This window comes from Orbicella faveolata, unplaced genomic scaffold (genome assembly GCF_042242905.1).
Source record: "Orbicella faveolata isolate gen_17 unplaced genomic scaffold, um_ofav_v1 contig_1, whole genome shotgun sequence".
Classification (NCBI taxonomy): domain Eukaryota; kingdom Metazoa; phylum Cnidaria; class Anthozoa; order Scleractinia; family Merulinidae; genus Orbicella; species Orbicella faveolata.
In genome coordinates this window covers 23849191-23869838 of record NW_028301536.1, presented here as the reverse complement: position 1 = coordinate 23869838, position 20648 = coordinate 23849191, and the positions used below count along the sequence as shown (strand labels likewise).

The following is a 20648-nucleotide window of genomic DNA, read 5'->3' as shown; positions in this document are numbered from 1 at the left end:
GCCTGGCATTATTTGTTATGAATATCGAGTGTTCTTAATGGAAATGAATTTAATGGCCCTCATATTTACTACAGAGTGCCTCAACTACACTAAGACGGCCTGCAATTTACATATTGTATGTGAGTATGAAACTGTTGCGATCGTAATGGATTTGTTTTGTCTTTTCTTTTGTAATTGGTCGATACCCGACATACACGTTAACATCGACCAACTGGCCTGGTGGTTTTCTTGTGCGAGACTTCATCTATTTTCACCGTTTCTTAAGTGAACAAATTCTGACCCTACGGGTGAATCATCTCCACACATGACCACCGATAAACAGCTGCTAGACACCATTATTACTGTAATGAACACTATATAGAGACTTCTCTAATTAAGTGAGTAATCTTAATCCTTTCTGATTCGCCAATTTGTTGCTTAGCAATGACGTCATTAGTTTTACACGTGGACGTATATAGATAGTGTTAGCGGCATATTTCCGCCAGTATTTCAGGTTTCAGTTATCCTGCACAGTACGTGTTTTTAAGTAAATTAAGTTTTAAGTTACCCTTGCCTATTTAGAATGCGAGCGGGAACCGATGTGTAAGTACAAACTATATCCTATGCTTGTTTTTTAGTATAAGTTTCAAGTGTTGACGTTTTTTAACCTTAAGTACCTTTAGTCTCGGTTTTTTATACAACAGCCTATTATACTAAGTCCAACACGTGGCAGAGCCCCAGTTTTCAAAGTTTTTATTTCATCTTGTTTTAGTGATAGATCTTTATAGTTTACACTCCCCCTAGCTTAGGTTTCTATTTAGCAGCTTCCTATAAGAATCGCTGGTAATTCAGTTAAAGTCCTTTCCTTGCTAGTAAATTCCCACATCGCTTTCAGTGGTGCTCACGCAAGCATGTTTTTTATCGCATCGTGCAATTTTATTGCTTTCAAGATGTTAGAGTGTTATCATTTATTGTATTCAATGAAAAGCACTGTAAATGATAAGATTTCTAAAGCGATTTTTAAAACATTCACAGTAATGTTTCTGAGGCAACTACACAAAAGAAACCATTAGGAGTGTATTTCTGGGGTCATCATTAATGTTAGTGAATGCCACGGTTTTTGCTTGATCATCCTCAGTGTCTCCACTTTCACAAAATTATTAAATTTTTAATACAAACATTAAATCATTACTTAATCCTTGAAAGCAGTTAGAATGAAGTACAAGTCAGAAGACACTATGTAGCTCCTGGTTTTTGTCAAAAATGAAAGAGTACAAAAATGAAGCTGGAGTTCATGAAGACCTAATCTGTTCACAGACATTTTTGCTACTAACTAGTTTTTTTTTTTCTGAGTGTGGGCATTATGCAATATACATTATGTCTGTGGATTTCTTTGGGTAAAAGAATGCTCTTTATTTCCTCTCCTCCATGTCATCTAGCTACTTTTCATTTAATCACCTCAGTCTGCCCTCACTTCCTAAGTTAAATTGAGCAACATCTGAAAAGATAAAAATATGCAAAACAACATCCATACATTATTACACATGTACATACAGTATGTTGGAGTATGTCATCAAAGAACTATTTCAACTCCATAAAAAAGTAAATGAGGGGGGAAATCAAACCATCTTACTTTAGTAGGCTACAAAGCCATATTTTCTATCAGTTTGGGAAAGGGCCTTATCCATCAACACTTCTCGTTTTTGCAGTAGGGAGGCCACAAGAAGTAACAGACTGCCCATGCGATCTTATGTTTATTGCTTACAGAACAGAGCATGAAATACTCAAGTAGAGTTTGGAAAACATTTCATGATTGAATAACACGACTAGGGATATTACAGTTTGAAATCCAAAGATTCCACCGAAGAGGTGGGCTACCTTTCATTTACACAGTTTTGTGTCAAGATAGACAGTGTAACATTACGGTCACATGATATAAATTTGGTGGCAAGCTACCCTGTATGAGGTGACAACAACTGCTTCAAATAACACGCCATGATCATTGACACAGTCATGACATGTTGATTGCCTTTGAGCCAAAGGGAATTTTCTGTTTCTAGAGAAACAGGGAATTCAGTTTCTCAAAAGAAGTTCACAGACCCTTTATTTTTGTCTTTCCCCAGCCCTGCCACCTCCTAGCTTTCAAATCGCCTGCAGGTAATACTTTCCTTGAGGGTCTGTGGACAGACTGACGAAGACCCACAAGGGATATTGTAAACCTGAAATTTGAAATAATTGCCACTTAATCAAAGAAATGCACTACTGGGTAATGAAAGCAAAAAGCTTTGCTTTGCCATGCTTACATATATAATTTTGTCTTTTAAACAATTTTGTCAGTCTGGCTACACATAGTCATCATACATGTGCTTTTTGCTGTAAATATAGCAAATTTTAGAGGAGATTAGTTTTGGGGCCATGAAAGGGTCAGTTGACCTGAGTGGGGATCATTTCAAGGAAAACCACAGTCCACAGAACATATTTCAATTCCTTCACTTTATTATTAACTTTAATGACTTTAGTGACTTTAATCCACTTCTTTCTTTTAGCAGCTCCCCTTTTGCCATTCAATTCTCTTTCCAATTTTACTCTTTACTTTTCCAAAACCTTACACCTGGACTTGCGGCCTCCTTAGCAGTTTGAGTTCTTATGTGTCCTTGTTCCTTTTCCCTTTTCTCTGTTGTTTCTTATCTTGTACACGCTTTTTATAATGAGCATGCTTCCCCAAATCTAGACACAATATTTCAGATCAACTAGAAACAAAATCATTCAGTCAGTAAAAAGTGTGCACCAACATTATGTAACAGCGTGTGGTAACCACTTAAAAAAAAAATTGTAATAAATAGCATTATTTTTTTTTTTGGTAGAAATATAAGTAATGTGAATCATTAAGTCGTTAAGAATTACATGAAAGTGTGCACCAGCATTATGTAACAGCGTGTGGTAACTAGTAAAGGAAAAAAAAGGAAAAAATATTGTAATAAATAGCATTTTTTTTTTTTGGTAGAAATATAAGTAATGTGAAATTATCAGCGGTTTTTTTTTTTCTTTTAAGCAAGGTAGAAATCCAAGAGGTTATTGTAAAAACTGTAAAAGGGGTTAATCATGCCTAAATAATATCATATACATACAATAGGGGGAGGGGAAAAAGTTTTCTGGAATGTAAGTACTGTAACTATAACCAAGTAAGTAGTAGATAAATGTTGTACTGTAGCATTGTATTGTAAGTATTTTTCATTGTATACAGTGTGGTTTTTTTTTGTTTTTTTTTTTGTTTTTTTCTTTTTCGGTCTGTTAGTGTGGAGATGAAGTTGAAAATATATATATATATATATATATATATATATATATATATATATATATATATATATATATATATATAAAACTTCCATTATGAGCCAGTTAATGCCATAACTTTGTTTATGTACAAAGCTGGTGACAGTGCTGTTGTTATAAAGTTAAGTTCTCACATTTAGTCAAGTCAAAGTGTACAATTCTGATGCCAGTAAGATGCTCCAAAGGTAGCCCCTAAAAACCTTTGTAGGGTATATATCAGCCTTTTCCAGATTTACTACTGAATACAGTTGAGTGAGTCAATTGTTTACCCAAGACTTTTAGAGCTTATTACGAAGTGTGAAATTGACAATTTTATATTGGTAAAATATATTTTTTACAGTTTTCTTTGTTGATTTAATTTTCTTTCCAGAATTATTTACGTTATTATAATACTATTTAGATTAGGAGTGTTTACAATGTTGTCAAATCTATCTTAACATTCTAGAAATAGAAATATATCTATATATTATTATTATGATCATCATCATCATCATCATCATCACCATCACCATCACCATCACCATCATCATCATCATCATCATTCTCTTTCTGTTGTAATACTGTTTGTCACAAAAGGCTTGACCACGAGTTTTCCTAGTTTATAACATTTGTTAGGTTGATTGCCCTTGAAACCTTCCGTACACGTGTGTGAAATACAATTTTCTTTCTGTAATGTTTAAGCCACGATCATGATACAATATGTTGTCTTCCGGTATGTTTAAAACTTGGCTTTTTGATCCTTAACAATACCTGAGGTTTCATTTCTTACTGCGCATTAACCAGTGGCTGGTTGCGTTTCTCCTTGTCAAGGATGGGAATTGTCCAGCAATGGAATACATGTCCAAATTGCCAGTGTCCCTTTACACAGGTGGAGTATAGTACCTTGCCAAAGGATAGGATACATCGCGAGCACGCACCAGGGGCTCAAACCTTTGTCTGCCAGATCCGAGTTCCAGCTTGCTTTCTCACTGCATGGTGACCGATAACCCGATGGTTAACCCAATAACCCAATAAAATTAATTTAAAAAATTACAAAATTCCAAATGATTTTTTTATATAAATACCGGAGCTGTTTCTGTGGTAGATTCCGATATTGTTGCCTTTGATTAAGATGTACACTTTGCACTCTTGGTAAGTGCTGTAAAATAAAATCAATTGATTAGAGTGGTTCTTACCCGGAGTTATCAGATGGCAAAACACATACATGTATATAGCCCCCACCCTCTCTAGAATGAGGATTCAGAAAGTCCCTCCCTCCGACCACCCTCCCTTTGACCTTTTTTTTAAAAATTAAGACAACGACATGTAATACTATATTCTTGAGCTTTGGGAATATATTGTAGCCGGGTATTTGTAACTAAAAAGAATTTAACTAGACAGTTAACCCATCTATGTGACGGTTCTGTTCCGTCAAGAAAATTAACCCATCTATGTGACGGTTCTGTTCCGTCGAGGAAGTGTAAAAGCAAATTTTTACCAGAATCTGATGTTCTCTCCTAAGAGTAAGAGGAACGAGCTATGAGATTATGATTAAATAAGTAGAATGCAGTTTTATATACATCCAACATGTTTAACCCAAGCCGAGGAGAAGCTGAAAGTTTGTACTCGTTGCTTTGAAAGCTTGAAGGTGGCAGAAAATGAGATTCAGCTTCAGCAGTTTTAACGTTTCATAATAGACCATATCAGTGTTCTCGGTATTGGACTGGAACTAGCTTGCAACTGAGGCTAATATTAATGCGGGGAATCGTTTCAAATGCAAATAGCATTTATCCCTTTTTAATGATATTCCCCGCCACGAGCCTCCATTGCAAGCTAGTTCCAGTCCAATACAGAGAATACGAATATGGTCTATTGGCGGAAAATGATACTATCTGGCTAGAATAGCAACAAACGATCATTTCTTTCCACTTTTTCCAGCTGAACAGAAAGCTTGCACAGTGTGCGTAATATTCTACTCGTACAAGGCCCGTGTAAAACAGTTCTGTCAACATTGAGGTAGCAGGTAATTAGTTAACGAAAGAAAATGCTCTCGGGATCATGGACTTGGAGCAGCTTTATCATCGTAAAATTGTCAGTTCTATCAGCTCATGAAAACGATAATGATGATAACACTTTATTTCAATAGGGTGCATAATTACCGTCAAGACTGTAGTCTCCCTTATGGCCCTATATATGAAACTATTACGACATGACTGATAAGACGTTTTTCCTTCCTCGAACTTAATCGAGTACTTTGAGTGACCTACTCTCACTGACTAATGATTTACAATATGATAGGACCAACATATACAAACAGGCCTTTTGATTAATTATACGGTCACCAGCGCAACTTAACACTTAACACACAAGTGATAGTGATCGGCATCTAATTTCTCCTTAAAATAACGATGTAATTGGTAGCGCGCAGGTAACGACAATAACGAAACGGCGAGAAGAAACTTCCTAGAACATAGGCACTAGCAAGACGAGTTGTACTTTAATGCATTTGTATAGGTAAAACACTGGTCAAATGCGCGAAAGTAAATTTGTGTCGTAAAACTGTAGTGCTTACCTATACAAGATACATGGTTATCAAGAACGCCAGTTCAAAATCTAAGGCAGCGTCCATACCACGCCGGAGGAATTTGAAAACGCGGCTTTCTTTCTTCGGTTAGGCCTACCGTCCACACAATCCGTCACGAAAACGGAGCTTTTCGAAAACGCTCTTCAAACTGGAGGTTTGAAAACGCCATGCCCAGCTTTTCGTTTTCGCGTAGACGGAACTCATTTTGAAAACGGAGCTTTTCCAAAACGATATTGTCACGATAATCGTGTGATTTTCCTGACCGAGTTTTCCGCAAACACAAATCCAAAGCGACCGGTGATTGTTGCGTTTTTAAATTTCTCCGGCGTAGCGTGGACAGGGCCTCAAGAGTAGGGGGCAGTAGCTAACTGTCTCCAAGATGATTGTCTTCTGTTCAATCGGGTTCTACAGTTCAATGTTTTCTTCTTTTAAAAACAAACAGTTTGGACACTTAATCCTTTCAATTGTGTTCCCCTTACTAAAACAATTCACCGGGAAGAACTTTGTTTCTCGCAATAGAAGATTTAAAATTTAATGGTTGTTGGTACCTGTGTATTATTGTTTGTCCCTTTATGTCTTGTATTTATCGCGATTCGTCTAAACTTTCACAGAAAACCAATAAAAAAACAATTATGATAATTTGCCTTTATGTGATGTTTGCTGATTTAAGAAATGTATTTAAAACGGTCATTTTGTGAAATCGTTTTGAAGCGACAGGTATGTTTCACAAGCGACTGTGCCTATCCTTGTGTTATTTCTTTGTTTTGTAATCTGGAAATTAGAAGACCAATTACTGTTAAGATATTCCTGCATTATGTTTCTAAGAGAAGCAATTTCGTTGATTTTAGCTCTAATGTTTGGTACATAAATTTTGTGGTGACAACTTTGCCTTTTTTAATTCGTTTTTCTTGTGTTTTTTTTTTTTTTAATATTATTACTCGGTGTTTGCCGTTATTTCGTGCTCGGAACGAAATACAAGGTGACCTTGGTTGTTAACTTTGTTCGTTTAAAAGTGTGGACGTATTTTCTATTTGTAATGAACGATATTGTTTCCAGTTTTGCTATTCTCCACAGAAATTCGCTTCAGTAGTCACAACAACTCGGAAAAGAAAAACATCAACACGAAATTGAATTGTTTGGTCTTCAATTGTTTGTGGATAATGAACCATGCAAGAAGCTATTGATGTTAGTTCAATGTCTAGGTTAACTTGCACGAGCACAGAGTTTTATCAGCAGATTTTGTTTGAGACGTATTAGGAGATAAGGTTGGACAACTTTTAATTATTTTAACGCACATCGCGGAGAGTGGAAGAGATCTATAAATCTGTCACTGTCGTCTTTAATGAAAGTTATCACTTGCCAGGATGTTAACCAATTTACTACTGGCCAGATAAAAAGCGTGAACATTCTATGTTTTTGGTGTAATTAACCTGGTTTTTACACTCGTAGTTACACGGAAGTCAATCTGGGAAAACGTCCTGTGAAAAATTTATTAATCTATTTTTTGTTCGTTGATTAGCGTGAACACCATTCTTCCAGTAAGAATAGCATATTCCTAAATAAACCTGCTATTTGAAAATAACCGCCGGTGGTTTTATTGTATGATGTGACGCTGCCATAAACTGCTATTGATCCGTGAAAACTAATTGCCACGTGCGATGAGATGATAAAAGATTAAATCATAGCAAAAAATTCCCTGGGAGTGAAGTAATCTCGGTTTGACCACTAAGACCATCGACAGATCTCTTGTGTTTTGACTTATTGCGCTTAAACAGAATCTGCAAGGCCGTATTTGTTTACAAGTTTACTTTTCCCCGATATGGCGGCCTTTCGGGGATTATGGCTATGTCTGCTAGGGGTAGTATTGTTATGTTTTTCAACCGGCGTTTTAATGAAAGGTGCAAAAAGTAAACGAAGCCCAAGGAAAAATGCCGTTCGTTACACTGTTCATGAAAAACCGCCGGAGTTGGTTGTGAATGCTGATCCCGAAGGAGTAAAAGTTCAAGCCAAACCTTCAAAGCTTCAAGTTATTGCTTACCCTCATTTACAAGGTTTTCATCCATACGAGCACACGGCAGTGTTGGGCCCGCATAGTCCGCCCGTGAATATTGGACCAAACGCACCTCCGGTTCACATTGGACCACATGTGCCCGCTGTTCATCTTAGTCCTCGAGTTCCAAGTCTTCACTATGGAACAAACGCACCCCTTCTACACGTCAGGCCACATGTGCCTTTTGTTCATATGACGCCGCCCGTTCACGCCGTTAATGCGCTCACCGGTCCGCCGGTGCACGTTATGTCGCCATCGACAGTATATCATCAACCACCAATTGTTTTCCATCAACCACACTTTCAATATCCCGCAGGCTTTGGCGGATATGGTGGGTTTGGAGGCTATGGAGGCTATGGAGGCTATGGAGGCTTTGGTGGGTTTGCTGGGGGACCCGGTTACTTTGGACGCTCCACAATACCTGAAAATGCAGAAGAGGACGATGATGATAGTGATGATGATTCTGAAAGAGACGAGAGTGAATCTCATAAGCATAAAGGGAAATCAAAACGCGAAATCGTAGCACAGAAAGTCAAACGTCAGTGGTTTGGTTGGCATCCATTTCCCCACACAGTGAATGTAGGACCTCACACTCCACCCATTCACGTTGGTCCACATTATCCTCCGGTTCATATTGGGCCTCACGTACCTGCAGTCCATATTGGTCCACATGTTCCAGTTATAAATGTCCCATCTCATGTCCCAGCCATTCATGTACGTCCCCATGTTCCCGCTGTCCATCTTGGGCCTCCTGTGCCTATCATAAACGCTGGAAATCACTTCCCAGCTGTGCATGTCACCTCTCCACCTACAATCTATCATCGTCCTCCAATTGTCATTCACCAGCCTCATATTGTGCACCCTTATGGTGGATGGAAGAAGCGATCAAAGATAGCTAAGGCTGTGAACTCTAAAAAAGAGAGCTCCGCGGAGACTGTCAAGGATGAAGCTGAGCAGAGTAGTGGAGATAAAGAAGCAGAGCACGAGGACGAAAAGCCGCAAAAAGAGGCAACAGATGTAACGCAACCTACTGCAAATACAGAAGCAGGGCAAACAGCGACAGAGGAATCAAGTGGAGATTCACAAGAAGATAGTGGTGAGACGCCAAAAGCAGAGGAAGATAAGCAAGTCAGTACAAGATCCATTGAGGAAGCTTCCACAAGGCTAAGGCGTCAAATGTTCTCCAACGCTAACTCTGGACCCAATGGTGACTCAGTAATATTTGTTCATCCAAACGAACACGGAGGGGCAAGTCCTGCAGGATTAGGCGATTTGGCTGCTGGTCATGGCAGCCCTTTGGAAGGTGGTAATCCAGGTGAAGCTTTCGGCGATCTTTCTGCGAAAGCCTTCGGGGAGGGATTCAACCCAAGCTCGTTCTCAGAAGGCGGACAAGGAGGAGAAATGGGTCCTGGTGCTGATAGCCTTGCTGGCCTTGCGGGAGCAAGTCTCGGAGGTGCAGCAGGCCTTGGTGGGAACGAAGGTTCCCCCATGGGGGCCAACAGCTTTTCTGACGCTGGAGGTCTAGGTGGTCTTGGTGGACAGCCGGCTCCTGAGGAGCTTCCTGGTGGTCTTGCGGGTCTTGGTGGATCGATGGGTTCACCAATGGCGGGCGGTCTCGGTGGAGAAGAGGCTAGGTCGACTGTTCCCCGTTCTTTCATCCCTGGACGGCTTAGAAAGATAACCAGAGGCTACCTCACAAGAAATCCCCTTGACAGTGGAAGAAATGCAGCCATTGTCAAGAAAACAGAGATTCCGCGACCAGGACAATAAAATTCGATGCTGTATCGAATTGGTAGGTAAACAATTTTATGCAACGACAAAAAGACTTGGATGTGAATATTTCTACTTTGTATAGTTATAAGTAATCAGTACATGTAGCAAATGAAGCCGACATTGCAGGACGGGCGTTTGTTATCCATAAATCACAATAAATTCACTAGCAATAGTTACATTTACTTTGCTCAGTAACGGCATTTTGCTTTGAAACTTATTCACGCGCTCTTTACGGTCGAGGTATGAGGGATTTTTTCGTCCCTCATGCAGCCCTTGTCGATATTTTTTTCTAAAAACGTCTATATGAAAATAATCTATTCTTGAAATGGTTCATTTCAAGTTTGTTTGTTTGTTTTGTTTTGTTTTATTTTCAACGGAAAACTGTTTTTTTTTTTTCTCTCTCTCTCTCTAAAATACGTGGATGTTATTTTATGGAACAGGTCAATCTATCGCTTCAGTGGCTTTGGTCTAGTTTAGAAGTGTGCAGGTTGATTAGTAATGAATCGCTTCTCTTTGTGCTTCTGTGCTGCGTATCGTTTTCCTGTCAGAAATATCTATTCTTGACTTTATTTTAGTAGAAACCAAACAGTGAACCACCGAAAAGCTGAAAAACAGTACGAAAATTCCATACAATTTACCCAGTTCATATAATGGAAAATTTGAATTTCATTTAGTGGGGATATCAAAAGAATGAAATGCTATCGGAGATTTTGAAAGGCGAATTGGAACGGTATAGGACAGTTATCGAGAATGTTGTGTTTTGTTCGTAAATTGCGTCAACAAAACGTATTGCATTTGAAAGAGACCAAAAGTGTAGTAGAACACGTGCCATCATTCTATCTCGGATACCACTTCAACATTAACATTGTAAACAACATTTTTCAGTGGGACGGGAATATGTTTTTTGACGAGAACTACTGAAAAATGCTACTTTAATTAACTGTTACAGGACCCCACAAACTTACGCTTTGACATTCATCTCTCTTACGAAACGGTCCTTTAACTTCTGACCATTGTTCACTGAGATTGATGTTTGTACAGACTTGTTGTAATTTGTATGACCAGCAATAGTATTTTGTTTTCGTTTTCAGAATGGGGTCCTTCAAAGTGCCAAGCAGTGGTCCCCATATTTAGAGATGCTCTACTATCAATGGAATGATTTTTACGCGATTCCAAAGACTCGAAAGGGATTTTGTAAATCCCTGCGGAGATTGACATGTTGACATTTTGAATGAAACAAGACAGACGCCCACGTTAATGTGTCACGTGTGTAGTACACCTTATTGCTTTATTGTGTCGGAGACTGCACCAGAGCCGAAAATGGGCTTCAAGGACGGTTACCTCACAAATGATTTTTATCCGAAGAAAAAAAAAAGTTACTCATTTTGTTTTAAGCAATTGTCAAAATAAAACTAACGATTTGTGAAAATAATTGCTCCCAGCTGGTTTGTTCAGTGAATTTTCTCCTTTATGAAACATTTTGAGGGGTTTACCCGTGTCTATATTCCGTTGATTACTCCCTCCATGATGGGGAATTTATTAAAGGAATAACCTTAATTTACGTGGTTTCTTGTTTATGGTGCCACCCACCCCCGCCCCCTCCCCTGTAAGAAAAACTGCACGTTTGAAAATTAATTGTTTTGTAGTTTTGGGGAATCGGGATCGTTACTCTTTGCTACTTCACCGCGAAGAACGTCCATTTAAAGCGATCTAGAGATTAACATTTCCCTAAAAGATATATTTGACATTTAATCCTTAGTTTCTGCCAGTTTGCCAGTATGGTGCTGTACGCTAGAACCGATTCTGCTTTCCGCGTTTACGAAAAAAAAAAGAAAAAACCTTTGAAATGTTTAAGTCTGTTTATTAGCTCTTAGGAAGGGTCAGTAAGACATGTTTCGGAATAACAAGGCGTTTAAACCTTTGACAATTCACTTGCTATTAATCTTGGGCACAATTGGCCAGGTCAGCCGACATGTAGTAATATTCTAGCTTTATAGGGCTCATTCTTTCCCACAGTAAAGAGTTTGCTTGGAGAAATTCCACGGATTCCCCATTCCGAAACAACTCGTCGGCGATACGAGAGGAGACGGTTAGAAATGATCATATTAAGCGCCTGACTTGTGTTTGCCATGGGGCCAGGCACAACATGCTGCGAAGTTGGTAGCAGATCGTTGACGCCTTATGTTTCACTCGGGATGAAAAGGACTAAGAGAGATATAAATCGCCTAGGCTAATAACTGAAACACATCGGGAAGAATCGCATATCACAATGTCAGCGTCGGCCGAACATGCTTAATTCGGCTTGAATGATGACCGTGCCGGACAGTTTTTGCTAGTAAACTAAAGTGGACTTGGCTTTAAGGCAGGGTATCCTGCTCAAATGTAAATAGACGCGAGTAACGTAGGTTTGGGGATATTTAAGGCATTTAGGCTCAAACGAGAAATGAAACGAGTTATTAAACTAAAAATGTTTCGAATCTGAAGCTTCAGCTTTATCCGAAGTTAACCCACTACTCGGACTGGTGCGTAGGGATGCAAATGATTGATTACTAGTGAGGTATCAATCTTGCAAGTAATTTACATTACACGGGCTGTGCTTTCAAAAGAAACTCAGCCGTTCTGAATCAGCGGTTTAGAGTCAATGTTAAGCTCACGTTAAGTGCGTTTTAACGAAGAAATGATAATTGAAATAAACAGACCACTAGAAAATAGGGTTTAATCTTCGGTCTGGTCGAAGAATTCCACCTTCCGTGCAGACGCTTTTCTCATTTTTGTTACGCGTTCGAAAGTCGGCTTTTTCCTTCCTCCCATTGGGCGCTCCGCCTTTATCGATCTGTCTCAAGAAAATAAATTGCCATGACGACAACCTTAGCCAATGGGTGACAGAAACCACCCGGCTTCGCTAGTTTCTCTGTTCCTATTTTTTGTTATCAAACCCAAAGACATGGGAACTCAATTAAAGTTAGGTCCAACAAAATTAGAATAATTTAAGACAAACACTCGAATTTGTTGTTTTCCATATTTGATTTGTAGTATTATCGACGTTTTTAACTCCTCTTTCTTGTTGATCTCGCATCAAATTGTTATTTTCGACCAAAGTCTTACCTACCTTATCGACTATTAAGGCAGAGAAACGCCCATCGCTTTAGTAATATGGCGTTTATAGCAACAATGATAGAAAATGATTCGAAAGAATTGAGCCACTTGTTGATATAGTGGTTAAAGTTATTTATTATTTACCATTTTCATGATCTCACCGCAAAGTATCTGTGAACCACAAGGTTTCGGTTTTGGTTTCATTTTATTGAAGAATAGACATGTTTTTCTTTTCTAAACCAAAATAACGGGCGTCAATATTTATTACCAACGTACAAGCATGATATGGTTTTGTTTTGGCGATGGATTTCGGGTAACAGTGTGTATTCTTTGTTTGTTCGCTTTTAATGGACGCGTTAGACCAAGACCTTTTCCTGAAGATGGTGGAACAGTGACTCAATCTGGTGAACCGTCGCATTTTCAAGTCGACGACAAAGCCGCAGAGATTGAAGTGAATGCCAACCCTGCTGGAGTGAAAGTCAACGCCAAACCAGCGTCTCTTCAAGTTGTGGCAAAGCCTGGCACCCCAGCGATTCCAATATTTCACCCAGCAATTCACCTCGCGCAGCACTATGCTCCTCCTCCGGTCATTCATCATCATCCAGCTATGTTTTACCATAGTGGATACCACTTACCGTTCGGTCCGTTCGGTCACGACTGGTTTTACAACGGGGTAAAGCGACAAAGGTTTCCCAGACCGAGCAAAGATGAAACCGGAGTCAGAACACACAAGTCGGATATTCCGCGTACAAGTGATCACAAGAGGGGCTCCAAATCTCGGAAGCGTCAATTTATCTCTGCGGTTCCTAAGTTTGTACAACCGTCGCTGCTGTCTTCTCCAGGAGGCCTAAATGCTTACGGAAGTTACGGATATGGTGCCTTACCTCAGTATGCTCTGTTTGGTTCAGGACTTGGAGCTTACGGTGCCCGACAAAGTCCTCAAACAGCAGGGTTATTTGCACTACCCTCACAGCTCACCCCCCAACAAAGTCTACAAGAGTCAGGTCTGTCAAGAAGTATTTTACCTTCACAAGGTTCCTCAAGAGACCGAGATAATTCTGATATCTTACGAGGCTATCAGAGGCTCTACAGTGAGTTGAATGGCCTAACATCTCTATATAACTCGCTCTTAAGACAAAGAAATTTGAATTCATTGCGAGACTTGGATTATGGTAATGCGTTAGGCACACCAGGTGTGAATGCAGAAGGGAGTGCTCTGGGTTTGGTACCATCTTACCTAGGAGCAACACAGTATGGAGGTGCTATGATGGGTTATGGAAGAACGTACATCCCTTCGCCATTGGCTCAGCCATACAGCGCACAGAGTTCTCTTCCCCTTACCAATGGATTACTTGGTATGTTTGCCAGAAACTGAACTTATATACAGTGCAGCTTTTGTTGAATTTTGACTCATGTAAATATTGTCAGAGCTTACAAAATGAAATATAAGCAATTCATAGCTCCTGGAAAGAACCCCATTTTTTGATAAATTGTAAATCCAGTCAGTATTAATTGTTGATGTCTCTCATGCGTTTATCATTTTCCTTAAAACGAGTGAGACTTACCTGTAACCTTGACCTCAAACATAACGCCTTCAATTCCATTCATTCGTTGTGTGGTTGGATAAGCTTTTCAACATTTTCATTGTTGTGGAACACGTGACTACCGTGTCATCACTGGTGCACAAAAGGGATCGTCGCGCGAGAATTATCTACTAAGTGTTCATCACGTGACCCGAATGACGGGAATCAAAATTACCTAATATATTCTATGAGAACATTTATTGCCAACAAGTGATGGCTACGTTAGATTTCCTCAAGATAACTATATGGAAACATTGCGAAGCTATGAGTGATCGGCTGATACGCTTCGATAGTCAATCAGCACCGTGGTTTTCTTTATAGAAAGCCGAAAGCCGCTAGTGGAAGCGAAGATGAAATTAAACTCAGGGCGAGGAGGACTATGAAATAGGAAAACGTTATGGGGTTGAGAGAGAAAGCGAGTATAAAATTTACATCCCTCCTCTAGTAACATTGAAAGAATCAGCTAAATGATTGAAAGAATCAACAATTTCCGCATATCAATTCAATTTTAAGCCCATTGTTCGTTAAAGAAAACGAGATACGGGCATTGAGCACGGTTCTTTATGTCAGTAAATAAACCATTGGGCGATTATGAATATCTCAGTACATTTCCTTATAAAAGTAATATATAATTCTTTTCTACAGGGGGGTCGTTGATTGGTCAACAACCCTTGGCGCGGTATGTCGACCTTTCCTCGTTAATGCGACGGTCTCCAGTGGTGAGCAGATCCAAGGTCCCTGGATCCTCAGAAAAGAAAGCCAAGAAACAACACCAGCAAGAGCACTTTAAAGACAAAAGGAAAGTCAAGCGACAAACTCTAGTTGAGCCAATTCTAGCCGCTGAAGATTCAAACAGTGTGGACGACTTATTACAAGACGACGTGTCTCAAAATTACAAACGACAGCTGGTGCTGACACCAACCCTGGAATCGCTACAGCAACTACAGCCATTACAAACAACGTTCACTCAGCAAGTCTTACCGCCACAACCGTTGCAGTTACGTCAGCTACAACTTCAGCAGCAACTATTACAGGAGCAGCCGTTTACACGTCAGTCATTAGGGATGCAGCCTGTAGGCATGGAGCAACAGGTGGGCATGCAGCCGTCAGGCGTACAACAGCAGGTAAGCATGGCAGGACCTCAGTCACTGGGAAATATTCTCTCCTTGGACTCAACACCACTCCGCTATATGACGTCATCTCTGGTGACACCCATGGCTAACCTGGGTACCAACTTGGCCGAAAGGTCATCGCCGGCGGTATCGCAGCGGATGACATCACCACTGGCATCATCTATGATGTCATCATCTTTAGCTCCTTCAAGTTTTATCTCGCCACTGGTTTCAAACGCGTTTTCTCGTCCAGGAAATGATTTGAACTCATTTGCAAGCTTTTCATCCCCGGGTTTACTTCAAGACAGATCTCTTTTTCGCCATCCTCTCAGACTTGGTTACCCGACCTACACAAGGCGTATTCTTCACAGACCTCAATACCGAAGGCGGTTACACAACTTCAGAGAGGATGAAGACCTCGACGGAATTCATCCAGAAGTTATAGGACACGAAGGAATTACCCAGGAAGGATCGTACTCCACAGAGGAAGTTCCTAGCTCTGACGGACAGACGCTTATTAACTCACCCGTAGGGTTCGGACCAATCACCGTTGAGGCCAAGACTGCGGAAGGGGCAAGGGCAGCGCAAGCCGCTGGAGAAGATAAGAGATATCGTATTGACAAACCAACTGCAAGGAAACACAGAAGAAAGCAAAAAGAAAATACGTTAACTTAAGAAGTGTTCTGCCACCCTGACTCGGAATGTCGCGACTTCAGTTGGTTACATGAGATGGCGCTTCCACTGAGTCGTTGGTCAAGTAAAATCATTCGTTAAAACGATTAAGGGAAAACTTTAAGGGAACCGTCACTCGAAACATCAGCGGTATCCAATCTTCTCTCTAAACAATAGCCAGGAATTCCCTTAGTTTACAGAAAAAATTCGTGTTTGCCACGATCAGATTAATTTCTACTTGTCGTTCAAGGTGCAATGTGTAAATAAAGATTACGGCAATTTACGTTGTTATGCTACAAAGTATATGTATATACTTTACTTTAGTTTGCGTTTTTCATCCTGGGACGGCATGATCAAAATGTGTCACTGAGTCGCACCGGCCACATTTCTTTACTGTTGATACAACGACAATGTCTGATGGAAAACAGGTTGTGCCCAGTTATTGTACGTGCGCGCCGGTTTGCAAATATTTTGGCCGTCATTATCGAAGGACTCGTTGAGGTACACACTAATATATTCTAATGATTAAGTTATATGTGTTTGTAACCCAAACACCATGTCGTATGGAAATAACAATAAACATGTATCTGCATAATTATCAGCAGCAAAACTTAAACCGAGTAGCTAGGATAGTCATGAGATCATTTTTAAGCCGGTTTAGCATGTAAATTTCAGACTGAGAGTCTGTCAGTTCTTCAATATTAATATTAAGATGGTTTCTTACGAACCGACTTCATGTACGATTATTTATGGTCACGGAAACGCGTCCGAATTGATTCACTTTTAGGTCCTTTCGATAACTGCAAATAGCCAAATAAACAGAAATAATATCGCCTTTCATTAAAGAACTTATCGAGCTGATCTCGTGTTGACTCCTTTTCGTTGCATAGAGTAGCATAGATACTGAATTGTTATTAATTGCTTTACTGGCTCATTGATGTAAATTACTAAAGAATTCGGCACTTTTTAGATGTACACTCTTTAAGTGGCAATGAAAAAAGGGGGTGATGGCAAATTCTATGAGATACATCTATCATCATGGTGATAACTGATGAATTGGAATCTGAAAATGGTCTATTTCATACGTATTAATTTACCTCACTAGGCACAACTGTTATTAATATAATTTCCAGAGTAAAAGACAAAACGTGTTGCATTCGTTTAAGAGACTTGAAGCTAAGCTCAGATAGACTACAGAATTAATTACACTTTTCTCTCTCCGGAGACGTCCTTACAAAAGACACTAATCCCAATGTTATTACTTACAATGAGTCGAGATTTATACAAGGTAATTAACCGAGCCAAAAATCAGCCTAGCAACTGCGCGCTTATCATATCAGCCGAATACACCGTGCAACGGTCAAGACCGAGAGCTTGCCACTGCGATCTTTAAGATCGTCTAGACTTGAGGAAAAACCTTAGCTATGTGGTAAGTTCAGCAGGCCTTTTTAGCTTGATTTCTCTTCCTGAAATGGTTGCTCAGTTTGTTGAATTTTCGTGATCAGCCCCTCCGCGAAAAAAAACCCTGCGAGTTTGACAAAAGACCTTCTTCAAGTCAAATGCATTCCACTCGATATCTCTAAAGCCAACAGTTTTCGAACAAGAGACATTGCATCTCTTTCTGGTAACTTTACTTGTTTCTTTCAAGTACTCTTTCGAGCAGTGTTTTAACTGTGTTACGTTTACATTCAAATACTCTGGCACGCGGTGACACCTGGAGGAAGCGTTTTGTTTACATTGATGTTTGCAGCCGAGTGTACATGTTTAATAAACAAAGCCAAGGCACTCAAATGATTTCTCATTAAACAATATCGACACTTTCCAGTTTTAAGTGAAGTCTGAGTGAAATGACCGAGGTGAAAGAAATGCATTGTATACATTTCTCACTGGTAATCGAAGACCATTCTCTCTCTTATGTTAAGTAATTTTGATTATGATTTATTCATTATTTCATACCTGAAGCAGAAAGTGATAGAGACCTTTTAAGTTTTCAAGACAAGTTTCAGGAATTTGTCCATTAATGAAGACTATTAAATTATTCCTCAAAACCACGAGATGAAAATTTATTAGTTTACTATATTGAAAGGAAGCGAAGCGTCTCAATCGGTCAGTTTATCTTGTCAAAACTTCCCGAGTCGTCGCAAGTCTACTTACACTATTTTCTAAACTGCACTCAGCATCAAAGAGACGAACGTTTATATATCAGAGCATCGTTTACAAAAAATGCCCCAAATCTGTTTAAACGTATATGATAAACATACAATTTTCGCCGAAACCCAGAATTTTGAAATCACAACTTCGAGGATGATATGAACACTTCACAATTTTGTTTGGCAGTTCATATATATAAATGTATATGAGTTCAATTTGGTAATCATTAGTCAAACGCATTTACTTTCAGATTGTAAACATGTCACGACGACATTCTACCGATAATCATTCTAACAATCAAACACAGAACTTACGCTCAGCCTGTTCCAGTGCCTCCAGCACAATAAAGCAAGTAGATTCCACCCTTGCTCTTCTTAAAACTGAAAAGAGGGTCAAAGAGGAAGAGGAAACGCAGTCCTTTACCAGCTCTCATTGGGATACAGACCTTGAAGACGATGACTATTCCGATGATGATAACAATGATGATGACGAGGCCCATTCAGAAAAAGAAACCTACCTTAAGATTTGTGACACAGTAGGAGTCACCCCAGTGTCTCGATTTGGGAACGAGATTGGTCAGGAAGAGATCAAGATTAACCATCGTTTTCTCAAGGAAGCGGGAACTAAAGCGATTGCCTCCGTTCTCCTCAGAAACAAGACGACGTCAAAGTTGCACGTGGCGTTTAACGAGCTCAATACCAAGGGAGGAATTTACATTGGACAAGTGCTGTCAAAGAACAGAGCTCTTACTGAGCTGAACTTGGCAAATAACAATATCAAAAGGGAAGGTATCATCGCCATAGCAGAAGCGCTGCCAAATAACACAGTGATTAGAAGGTTAGATCTGTCCGGAAACGGACTAGGAGACAAAGACGCGGTGCTATTGGCCGAGGGCGTCGAGAACAATAGCTCTTTGGATTGGCTGAACTTGAGTAACAACAAATTTTCTGAGGCCTCAGGAGTTTCTTTCGGAACTGCTCTTACTTACAACAATTCGCTTCTCGAACTGAATTTCAGCTGGAACCATATACGAAGGGAAGGAGCTGAGGCCATTGCTAAGAGCCTGCGGTATAATGACTCGCTGGAAAAGTTGGATCTTTCTTGGAACGGATTTGATTACATTGGTACTACAGAGTTGGGGGAGTCTTTGAAACGAAATTCAACGATCAAAGAGCTCAATCTTAGCAACAATCGACTCTCGGACGAAGGACTTAAAAACATCGCAAAGGGGCTCGAGGGTAGCGAAAAATTGGAAGTGCTGAATCTAAACCACAATTTGATTTTCAATGCTTGTCAAGGCGTCAACAAGATACTGGAGATGTTGCATAAGAGCGGTGCTCCAGCATTGAAAGTCTTGAAGATTTTAGACATTAAGTTGGATCACGATTGTGAAGTTCATCTTGAAAAAGTTCTGAAAAAAAGAACAGGTCTTGTTGTCCATCATGGATGCAAAAAGACAGACTCGTTTGTTACCAAGAAAAAGGAGGCAGATCCGTTTGATTTCCTTAAAATATATTTGGACAAAAACAAGATTCACGCCTCAGATTTGTTTAAACGTTTAGATCCCGAATGCCAATTCCGGGACAGTTTGTCTCGGGTGGAATTCGTTGACGGAATGAAACGGTTGAAAGTAATGAGTAACTTTTACCTTGACAAACTAGTTGAAATGCTTGACGTGGATGGAGATGGAGAGATTGACTATAGTGAATTTGTTAAAATGTATTAATAAATGCACTTACTAAGCTTTATCGAACACGTTGATATTTCAGTAAGCTTCAGTAGAGATGTAATGTTTGAAAGTTTGGCTGCGGACCAAAACTCTTCATATTTTTGTTAGCGGCGTTAATGAGGTATTTAATTTGACTACTTCTCCTAGCCAGGCATTAAGAGGCGTGGCTATTCTGTGGTATTCTAGGGTTTAGTTTTATTCATAAGGATACGACGTAATGTTATAAAGTACTTGTACAGAAAACCCTTTGTTTTCTCCCCTTGTAGTTTACATTAAAGGGTTTATGAATAAGAATACGGTCATAATATTTTTGGTTCTTGTAGAAGTCGGTTGTTGTTGTGTATTTTACTGTGGTTGCTTCTATCAGTGTAAACATGCAAAATCTCTTGACACGACAGTTTTCAGAATTATTTTACATTATGTTGTAGGGAAGAAAATCATAGGGTTGTTTAATCTGTGTCAAACATCACCTGCTTTCGTGAATTTGACCATTGAATGCAAATAATGTAAAAAGTAGCATTTTGTACTGTTGACCTTTGGAACGTTTTCAAGAACATTATACCGAAAGAAACACCAACATGTTATTTTTACAGTTTCAGAAATTATA

At 39.6% G+C, this 20648-nt stretch overlaps 3 protein-coding genes across 3 annotated transcripts; all 3 read left to right on the top strand.

The window, feature by feature from the left end:
* The first annotated feature begins 7559 nt into the window (after positions 1-7559).
* Positions 7560-11130, top strand: LOC110054603 (uncharacterized). The gene is made up of 2 exons (XM_020760952.2): positions 7560-9717; positions 10790-11130. Exon 1 carries the CDS (start codon positions 7695-7697, stop codon positions 9693-9695), a length of 2001 nt encoding a protein of 666 aa, XP_020616611.2. The 5' UTR covers positions 7560-7694; the 3' UTR covers positions 9696-9717; positions 10790-11130.
* A 1826-nt stretch (positions 11131-12956) lies between these two features.
* Positions 12957-17022, top strand: LOC110054602 (uncharacterized). Its single transcript, XM_020760951.2, has 2 exons — positions 12957-14149; positions 15023-17022. Exons 1-2 carry the CDS (start codon positions 13075-13077, stop codon positions 16162-16164), a joined length of 2217 nt encoding a protein of 738 aa, XP_020616610.1. The 5' UTR covers positions 12957-13074; the 3' UTR covers positions 16165-17022.
* Positions 17023-18548: 1526 nt separating this feature from the next.
* LOC110054573 (uncharacterized) lies at positions 18549-20618 on the top strand. Its single transcript, XM_089273048.1, has one exon. It carries the CDS (start codon positions 18572-18574, stop codon positions 20036-20038), a length of 1467 nt encoding a protein of 488 aa, XP_089129174.1. The 5' UTR covers positions 18549-18571; the 3' UTR covers positions 20039-20618.
* The last annotated feature ends 30 nt before the right edge of the window (positions 20619-20648 follow it).

What these genes read in the sequence shown, in the direction of transcription:
- LOC110054603 (XM_020760952.2), top strand. Translation starts at nt 7,695, where the DNA reads ATGGCGGCCTTTCGGGGATTATGGCTATGTCTGCTAGGGGTAGTATTG.
- LOC110054602 (XM_020760951.2), top strand. Translation starts at nt 13,075, where the DNA reads ATGATATGGTTTTGTTTTGGCGATGGATTTCGGGTAACAGTGTGTATT. An exon ending in CCTTACCAATGGATTACTTG is followed by an intron (nt 14,150 to 15,022) that starts GTATGTTTGCCA and finishes TCTTTTCTACAG; the next exon opens with GGGGGTCGTTGATTGGTCAA.
- LOC110054573 (XM_089273048.1), top strand. Translation starts at nt 18,572, where the DNA reads ATGTCACGACGACATTCTACCGATAATCATTCTAACAATCAAACACAG.